This window comes from Ranitomeya variabilis, chromosome 1 (assembly GCF_051348905.1).
Source record: "Ranitomeya variabilis isolate aRanVar5 chromosome 1, aRanVar5.hap1, whole genome shotgun sequence".
NCBI classification, from domain to species: Eukaryota; Metazoa; Chordata; class Amphibia; order Anura; family Dendrobatidae; genus Ranitomeya; species Ranitomeya variabilis.
Genome location: NC_135232.1, coordinates 12567148 through 12577635, shown reverse-complemented (window position 1 = coordinate 12577635; position 10488 = coordinate 12567148). Strand labels below are relative to the sequence as shown.

General features: G+C 40.8%; 1 protein-coding gene across 1 annotated transcript; it reads left to right on the top strand.

The window, feature by feature from the left end:
- Nucleotides 1–239: 239 nt before the first annotated feature.
- LOC143793512 (uncharacterized) lies at nucleotides 240–7443 on the top strand. The gene is given in 7 exon segments (XM_077280545.1): nucleotides 240–379; nucleotides 3108–3205; nucleotides 3284–3362; nucleotides 3469–3566; nucleotides 3706–3814; nucleotides 4949–6506; nucleotides 6508–7443. Coding segments are annotated over 7 exon segments (2460 nt in total). The 5' UTR covers nucleotides 240–294; the 3' UTR covers nucleotides 6941–7443.
- Nucleotides 7444–10488: the final 3045 nt, after the last annotated feature.

Here is a 10488-nt window from a genome sequence, read left to right as displayed (position 1 = left end):
CTGGGTGATGAGCGGAGAGGTGACTGATGGGACATTATACAGCACTGGAGGATTCTGGGTGATGAGCAGAGAGGTGACTGCTGGGACATTATACAGGACGGCACTGGAGGATTTTGGGTGATGAGCAGAGAGGTGACTGCTGGGAGATTATACAGGACGGCACTGGAGGATTCTGGGTGATGAGCGGAGAGGTGACTGCTGGGACATTATGCAGCACTGGAGGATTCTGGGTGATGACGGTGTGGTTGTTGTCAGGTTCCTATAAGGTGTCAGGACGTCGCTGTCTATCTCTCCATGGAGGAGTGGGAGTATCTAGAAGGACACCAGGATCGGTACCAGGACGTGATGATGGAGGAGCTCCGGCCTCTTACACCACGAGGTGAGACATGTGACTTATAAGTTAGTAGTATGTTGTTTCCCATTACTGTGGGCACAGGCCGATGTGCAGTTTCATGTGATGTAGAAACACTTAAAATGTATCTTTTATAATAAATCCGAGCCCTAATTTTGCCATTCATGTGAAATGTTTCCATTCGCTGTATGACGGTCCCTTTAGCATTTGTCGGTCTGGTATGAGTGGAGCAGTCACAGAAATTTGTGAGATAGATTTTCCATGTGGGACTATGCGCAGCACCACGATCATGTGGAAATCTGTTCTCTTAGATCGGGCGGCATTATCAGTAGTATGCGGTCTGTGATTATAGACATCTGTGTTTGTGATGAAGCTGTTCTGCTGGAAAAGCCTTACATTCAAGGAACAAAATGCAAAGTGAGTGAACAAAAGAGAAATGTAAATCCCATCAGGATCTGGTCACCGCTCGTCGCCTCCATCATCAGTATCTGGAGACTGCCCGTCACCTCCATCAGTATATGGAGACTGCCCGTCACCTCCATCAGTATCTGGAGACCGCACGTCACCTCCATCAGTATCTGGAGACCGCCCGTCACCTCCATCATCGATATCTGGTGACCCCCTGTTGCCTCCGTCATCAGTATCCAATGACCGCTCGTCGCCTCCATCATCGCTATGTGATCACTGCCCATCGCATCCATCATCAGTATCTGGTGGCTGCCCTTCACCTCCATCATCCGTACATGGTGACTGTCCGTTGCCTCCATCATCATTTTCTGGTGACTGACACTGCCTCCATAATCAGTTTTTGGTGATCTCCCTAGTTGCCTCTGTATCTGGTGAACAAGGCATCAAGGTTGCTCCAAACATCTTGGAGACCTGACTCCAGATCTTCTGTGTAAGAGGCTTGTGCAGATCCTTCTGTCTCTTCATGTGATCCCAGACAGACGGGATCACAGATAGGACTCTTCATTCTTAATGACATTGGTTGGATGTTGGGGGTCATTGCCCGGCTGCAGAATAAATTTGGCAGCATTGTATTGTGGTGGTCACATGAGGAGAGGAGACATGAAGAGGTAAGTAAGCGACAGCTGTTTCACGTGAACTGCTCTTCTTCAGGCTGTTAGTAGTTTACTTGGAACAGCTGTAGCTTACTCACCTCTTTGACTCCTCATGTGACGACCATGACGAAGTGCTGCTTTTTTACGTTGCAGTGGTGAGTGATGCTGTTACTTAGCTTTTCATGCTTTTTCCTCACAGTTTTCTACTGTCTTACCTCACGCTGAGCGCCACTATGTCTGGTAGTCCACCATGAATGTTTGCCTGAGTGCATTCGCTGAGGCTGTGTTAGCAGTCTCACGACTTCTGCCTGTTATTTTTGATGAGAATAAATTTGGAGCCGATCAGACGCCTCTCTGATGGGATCACATGAAGGATAAGTATCTTTTGGATTTCTCAGCGTTGAGGACACCACTAATCCTGACCAAATCCACAACTCCATGTGCTGAGATGGAGCCGCAGACAAGCCCTCCACTGTGCGTCACTGTTCCTGCAGACCCTCATTCTTATATCATTATTATAGTGCTGCTCTCCAGACCTTATGTTACATCTGAATATTTCACATTTTACACCTCATTCCAGAGATCTTCTGTTGTTTTTCTGCCTTGAAAATCCCCCCCAACCACACACACACACACACACACACACACCTCACCGATTCCTATGTTCCTTTGCATACTTTAGCTTAGCCTTGCCTCAGTGTGGAAGGATTTGCTCTTTTGGTCACAATTTTTCCATGAAGACCAATTCTGGGCAGACTACTACAGCAGTAGGTGGTTCCACTGGTTGCTGCCAGTTCTGAGCTGATGGCACTGCTGGTCATCTTCATTATGTATCTTTCATCTGCTGCACTAAGTTCCCTTGGCTGACCACTGCGTCTACGGTTCTTACCGTTTTATATTTTTTGATGTTTCTTCAAAATATGTTGAGAAACACTTTTTGAAACTCTGCTGTGAATTCTTTAACTGGGAGAGACCTTGCTGATGTTGTATAACTACTGTGCATCTTCTTTCGGTGCTCAATTTCGTCATGAGGTATGTCCTGAAACTGTCTTCCACATCCTCACCTTTTGTAGCAGTGTTTGTGCTTCACTCAGCATTAAGCCTCCCACACAGCTGTGTCTGTTTCAGTTAATGACTGGGTTTCAACCCTCATATGAAAATAATGATCATAATCATCTATCTGGTACAATTGGTTACTTGTACACTTGACTGTAATCCTACAAAATCTCCAACCGTACAAGTGACCGAGAAGTAATGAAGGCGACGTGCGGTCAACAAATATTGGTCGGATTTACATTTCTCTTTTCTTCATTCACTTTGCATTTTATTAATTGCTAAAACTAATTGATCACTTCTTTGAAAGCTTCTTACTCTGCATTTTTTTCCACACCTGACGTTTTTGCATCGTTCTGAATATATATATATATATATATATATTTGCCATAACAGCACCTTCTTAGAAGAAGAGAATAACTCACAGGAAAAAGAAAGTTGAGTTATATTAATGTGCAGCTTTCTGTGACACCTTGGAGGTTTTTCAGACACAGGAGGAGAGAACCCTATCATAGAAACAAGGAGTTAATGGTGTTTAGAGCCGTGTCTGATATATACACGGCAGGTCAAGTATTCGATCACTGTGTCGGGTATATAGATATATGAAATGTCATCTATTCCATCACTGTGTGTCTCCACAGATGGATCCAGGAGGAGAAATCCACCAGAGAGATGTCCCCGTCGTCTGTATCCCCAGGACTGTCCAGAGGAGAATCACAACATCCCGGAGGATCATCAGGTAGATGACACTGAAGCCTCCACAACATCTGACCATGAAGTGATGGGACCTGAGCTCATCTTACATTTTTCTTTTTAGGGTGAAGATCTGATTGATATTAGGGTTGAGGTTATACATGGAACACAAGAGGCGATCACAATATGGGCCGGTCAGCAGGGTGAGGAGGGGAGACTGTCATGTCTGAGCTGTGGTCATCTGCTACTACTCCTATCATCTCATCATCACATGACACAACCTATTCCATCACTGTGTGTCTCATACAGATGGACTAGTGGAAATAAATCCACCAGAGAGATGTCCCCGTCCTCTGTATTCCCCAGACTGTCCAGAGGAGAATCACAACATCCCGGAGGATCATGAGGTAGACGGCGCTGAGCCCTGTACCGCATCTGTATAAAGCAGGGGGAAGTTTGTTGATTTCTTATCTTGATCTCTTCCTTTTTTTTCTTTTTTCCTACCTGTCTCCTGTATTGTACTGAATGTTACATCTGATATATCAGGGGGAAGACCTGACAAATATTAATGTGGAGGATGAAGAAGAGAGGAGTAAGGGAGATCAATCATGTCTGACTGTCGAGAGAGAGGAAGTTCCAGTCGTTGTTTCCACAGGTATGTAAAATGACCTATTACTTAGGTGACGTCACAGTGTCACTCCTTTAACAATAACACTATCCTTAGATATATAAAAGATAGGGTCAGGATCCGACCATTGTGGCTAATGTACGTGTAGTGTTTGCTGAAGCAACAGGAAGTTACAGTCTTAAAAGCCCCGGTGGTCAGTGTGAAAAATGCAAGATTTCTTCTTTTTCTTTCACTACAGAAATATGATACGGGAAAAAAACAATTGCTAAAAATACATTTAACACAAAAAAGTATTTAAACAATAGATCATTTTCTGATGATGGCTTCCCTTTAAATCCTCTAGTAGGACAGAAAAAAATTGTGAAATTATAAATATATATAAAAAATAAAATATAAAGAAAAAATGGAAAGTGGATTATTTACTTATAACAATCCTGAAAATAAAACCTCTTTTTGTGAAGGTAAAAAGCATTTTAAAAAAAACTATAGTCCAAAAACCTAACAATACTGTAAGCAGTAAAATAATTAAAAGTGTAAGAAACATTGGTAGCATTACATTTTTTTTGCATATTCTCTTCCTTTTCCTCCTAAAATGATAAAAGCTAAATAATAAATCTTCAGCCAAGCAAATAGAAAAATAATAGTGCTATGGCTTTTAAAAGGAGAGTATTTAAGAAAAAAATCGGCCCATCTAAATTTTGTCACATTAGAAAGAAACAACAAAGAAATGAAATCTAAAAACATGCATGAATAATGTTGATTTGTGCAATTGTTTTTATTGTAGAGAAAAATAAAATGACAATAAGTTCAACATCTTTGAGTCTGTCTCGTGAAGCACTTCTCAATTCCTTGAGTTTTATTGTTTATAGATTTATGTAATGAAGGTGTTGCTGGATGTAGATCAGAATCTTAACCTTTGTCATTGATACATTGTAATATGCTAAACAAGGTTTTATAGGGATAAAATCACACATGCAGGGTTTTTTGGGTAGTTTTAGAGTTAGGATTGTATTAAAAAAGAATGGTGTGTACTTCTTCATGCCGGGTCAAAAATTGTAACTCTGACTGCATCAAAAACTACCATTGTTTGTCCAGCTTTATAGCAATGTTACATCTACTTTGGTTAAAGACACCTACAAAATCTCCCTTTAATTTTAACAGAAAATCTCATTAGGAATTCTGAGGGAAACGTCATTTTCCTGCTAAATTATAAGCTAGAAGATGACTACATGAAGCAGCACTCTTCAGAAGAAAATCTAATTACCCCTGATGTAAATCTAGGACTCTACAGTACAGATGTAACACATAAACCCACTAATCATGAGGAATCTTCTCCTCACCAATCTCAGATTGTTGCCACAAGTCCAGATCAGAAAGTGGGCAACAAGTTTCAATGTGGTCAGTGTGGAAAATACTTTAAAAGAAGATCAAGTCTTCATACACATAGAAGAATTCACACAGGGGAGAAACCATACTCCTGTTTGCAATGTGGGAAAACTTTTAAAGGTAAATCAATTCTTGTTGTGCATGAAAGGATTCACAAAGGAGAGAAGCCATTTTCATGTTCTCTATGTGACAAGTCATTTATAGATAAATCAGGTCTTGTTAAACATCAGAGAAATCATGCAAAAGAGAAATCATATTCATGTTCAGAATGTAGGAAATGTTTTCTACGTAAATCACATTTTGATAAACATCAGAAAACTCATACAGGTGAGAAGCCGTTTTCATGTTCAGAATGTGGGAAGTCTTATACCTGGAAAATAGATTTTATTAGACATCAGCAAAGTCACACTGGAGAGAAGATATTTTCATGTTCAGTATGTGGGAAGTCATTCACGGATAAATCAAGTCTTGTTAGACATGAAAGAAGTCACACGAAGGAGAAACCATTTTCATGTTCAGTATGTGGTAAGTGTTTTACAGTAAAATCAGGTCTCATTAGACATGAAAAAAGTCACACAGGGGAGAAACCGTATTCTTGTTCCGAATGTGGAAAATGTTTTACTTGTCAACCAGATTGTGTTAAACATCAGAGAATTCATACAGGTGAGAATCTGTATATATGTTCAGACTGTGGAAAATTCTTTACAGGTAAATCAGATTTAGTTAAACATCAGAGAATTCACACAGGAGAGAAGCCGTTTTCATGTTCAGAATGTGGGAAATGTTTTACACATTCATCTGGTCTTGCAAGACATCAGAAAATTCACACTGGAGAAAAGCCATTTTTATGTTCCCAGTGTGGGAAATGTTTTATTACAAAAACCCAACTTCGGGTTCATCATCGAAGTCACACAGGAGAGAAACCGTTTCCATGTTCACTATGTGGAAAATGCTTTAAGAATAAATCAAATCTTCTTACACACGAGAGAAGTCACACAGGAGAGAAGCCATATTCATGTTCAGAATGTGGGAAATGTTTTACAGATAAATCATATCTTGTTAAACATCAACAGACTCACACTGGAGAGACTTTTTCATGTTCAGAATGTGGGAAATGCTTTATCTGGAAAGTAAATTTTGTTAGACATCAGCAAAGTCACACAGGAGAGAAACCATATTCCTGTTCAGAATGTGGGAAGTCATTTATTGATAAATCAAGTCTTGTTAAACATCAGAGAAGTCACACAGGAGAGAAGCCGTATTCATGTTCAGAATGTGGGAAATGTTTTACACATCAATCAGATCTTGCAAAACATCGGCGAATTCACACGGGAAAAACCATATTCATGTTCAGAATGCAAGAAATGTTTTACAGATAAATCAAGTCTTGTTAAACATCAGAAAAGTCACACTGGGGAGAAACCGTATTCATGTTCCGAATGTGGGAAATATTTTATGACAAAAGCCAAACTTAAAGATCATCATCGAAGTCACACAGGAGAGAAGCCGTTTCCATGTTCACTATGTGGAAAATGCTTTGTGAATAAATCAAATCTTCTTACACATCAGCGAAGCCACACAGGAGAGAAGCCGTTTTCATGTCCAGAATGTGCAAAGTGCTTTACATATAAATCAGATCTTGTTAAACATCAGAAAATTCACAAGGAAGAGAAACCATTTTTATGTTCAGAATGTGGGAAATGTTTTACTCAGCAAGCAGATCTTCTGAATCATCAAGAAAGTCACACAAGAGAGATGCCATTTTGATGTTCTGTATGTGAAAAATGTTTTACAAGGAAATCAAATTTTTAAACTTATTAAAGAATTTACATTACTAGTAAACCATATTCTTATTTAGAATGCGAAAAATGTTGTGAATGCACCAAAAAAAAAATTAATGTATCAGGTTATTCCCAAAGAATAAACATAACACTAAGGGCAGGTGCAGAAAACTATGTATTCTCTCATCCGGGAGAATCAGTGCGATTATGCAATCCAAACTCTGATGAGAGTGTGAACATAGTGTGATTCGATTGCCTCGGAAGAGGAGAAGATGGAGAAATAAATATCTCTATTCTGTTAGGGTACTGTCACACAGTGAAATTTCCATCGCTACGACGGTACGATTCGTGACGTTCTAGCGATATCGTTACGATATCGCAGTGTCTGACACGCAGCAGCGATCAGGGACCCTGCTGAGAATCGTACGTCGTAGCACATCGTTTGGAACTTTCTTTCGTCGCTTGATCACCCGCTGACATCGCTGGATCGTTGTGTGTGACAGCGATCCAGCGATGTGTTCGCTTGTAACCAGGGTAAACATCGGGTAACTAAGCGCAGGGCCGCGCTTAGTAACCCGATGTTTACCCTGGTTACAAGCGTAAACGTAAAAAAAACAAACAGTCCTCCGGCGTCTCTGCTTCTTTCCACTGTGTGAGCGCCTGCCGGCCGGAAAGCGAGCACAGCGGTGACGCGGTGACGTCACCGCTCTGCTTTCCGGCTATGGCGCTTACACAGTGGAGAGAAGCAGAACGCCGGGGACAGACACCGGAATGTGAGTATGTACTGTTTGGTTTTTTTTACGTTAACGCTGGTAACCAGGGTAAACATCGGGTTACTAAGCGCGGCCCTGCGCTTAGTAACCCGATGTTTACCCTGGTTACCCGGGGACTTCGGCATCGCTCCAGCGCTGTGATTGCAAAGTGTGACCGCAGTCTACGACGCTGGAGCGATAATCATACGACGCTGCGACGTCACGAATCGTGCCGTCGCAGCGATGGAAATTTCACTGTGTGACGGTACCCTTAGGCTGTGGAAATCAGACTGCACTCAGATATCATCCTAATGGAGCCCATTAGCATACACAGACTCATTGACTCCAAAGATTGGATCAAACTCTGCTTATAGTGATTTTTTTTTTCAAGCAGCTCAGTTCATGGATCAAATTTAACTGCTGCACGTACTCCTAATAAAACATTTGTCCAAGCGCGATCCGATGTTTTCTCAGACTGCACTCTGATCGAGAATAAGGCCATATGCATGAGCCCTATCTGCCAATAATATTGTCTTTTGAGTAGAATTAATCTGGATCTGCAAAACATCAAAAGTTTATTTATCTACAATAATCTGAAATTTGTAGAAAAAAGCAATACAGGGAGGAGCAGAGGAACCTTATTTACTTTTAATGCTGTAAAGCTGAATTGTCACCATGCACCATGCTAATGTATTCAGATTATCACATACAGCGCAGGAGAGTCAGAAGTTGTGAAACTCTATCTAGACTTTGTATTGTATGTTAACATTAATATTTGAATATGAAACATAAAAAGACTAAACCTAATGAAAGCATGTACGAAATTTCTTTCAATTGTTGCCAAGTCAATTTCTTAAGTTGATTTTCTACCGTTACCCATTCGTACATAGACATCATGGTCGGGAAGGTCTTTCCGGAAATGGACACACACATGTACAACATGGTGACCGAATAAAGATTTCTGCTGTCCCCTTGTTGCTTTTTTGGGTACATCTTGTCACTCTTACTCCTCCCCAACCCCACACACGTTCCCTCTCCCGACAATGCTCTTATAGTCTGCACTATATTGAATGGCGGTATAACCCGCTAATCCGTTATCGTTCAGGGTGACCGTGCACTGAACACATTTTCTAGTTTAATGCATCCCATGCTTGGTAGAATCGTGTAACATGAGCCTCCATTTCCTTGTAATTTAGATAATTCGTTTTAGATCTCCCCAGAAAGGTTGAAATGTTGTTTTGCAAAATTTATGTTGATGGAGTTTGCATTTATATTTGGAAAGATCTTAAAATTGTCAGACTTAAAAAAAAAATAAAAAAATGCAATTTTCAAGCTTTGAATTTTTATGCCCTTAAAACAGTCCACACAATAGTTAGTATTTACTTTCGAGCCTACTTTACATCATAATTTTTTTTAAATTACTTTTTATGATGTTAGAAGGGCTAAAAGCTTAGCAGCTATCTTTCTTTTTTTTTTTTCCGGTTACATTTACAAAACTTGTATGTCTATAGACCACTACACTTTTGAAGTAAATTTGAGGGGACACACAGCTCTGGCAAAAATTAAGAGACCACTGCACAATTTTATAAAAATCCGCTTCTCTACATATCTGACAGACATTCCATTCCAGGGTCAGTTGAATTCCAACCAGAGTACACCTCATTCTACTTAATGTGCTTCTGATTAGGTGATCACCTGACCCAAATCTTATTTAACGAAGGAAAGTATAAAAAACACTGCTGTGGTGTTCACAATCCTCGTGCAAGAGGACAAGCTGCATGGCAAAACAAGTGCTAGTAATATCCCAAAAGTAATAGGAATAAATAAAACTTCTTTTAACCATGCCAAAGGAGTTGAAAAGAAAAGTCTTGAGTGAGGAAAAGAAGGGCTTAATTCTGGCTTTACTAGCAGAGAGACACAGTGAGCGTCATGTTGCCTCCATCCTTAAAATTTCCAAGATGGCAGTCCATTACAACAAGGTCAAGCAGCAGACATTGGGGTCAACAAAGCTACAGACCTGCAGAGGGCGAAAACGACTCTCCACTGACCGGGATGACCATCGTCTTATTCGAATGTCACACAGCAACCGCAGGATGACATCAAGTGACCTAAAAAAAGAATGGCAAATGGCAGCTGGGGTGAAGTGCACGGCAAGAACAGTTCGTATCAGGCTCCTAGAGGCAGAACTGAAGTATGTAAAGCTAGAAAAAAAGCCTTTCATCAATGAGAAGCAAAAGGAGAGCCAGGCTGAAGTTTGCAAAAGACCATGAGGATTGGACCAAAGATGACTGGAGCAATGTAATCTTCTCTGATGAGTCTAATTTTCAGCTTTGCTCAACACCTGGTTATCTAATGGTTAGATGGAGACCTGGCAAGGCGTACAAGCCACAGGTGTTATGATCTGGTGGCCTAGGAGCAGCATGAGACGTACTCTAGAGAAGGTGGTACCTGTACTGACCGTGGACCCTGTACTTAACACCGCAACTAGAAGTAGCCGTGGGATGTACCTGACACTCCCTAGACACCTCGACACAGCCGGAGGACTAAATACCCCTAGAGAAAGAAACAGAAAAACTATCTTGCCTCAGAGAAAATCCCCAAAGGATAGACAGCCCCCCACAAATATTGACTGTGAGAGGAGAGGGAATTAACATACACAGACTGAAATCAGGATTTAGCAAAGGAGGCCATTCTAGCTAAATAGAAAGGATAGGACAGAGTACTATGCGGTCAGTATTAAAACACTAGAAAATATCCACCACAGAAAATACAAAATCTCCAC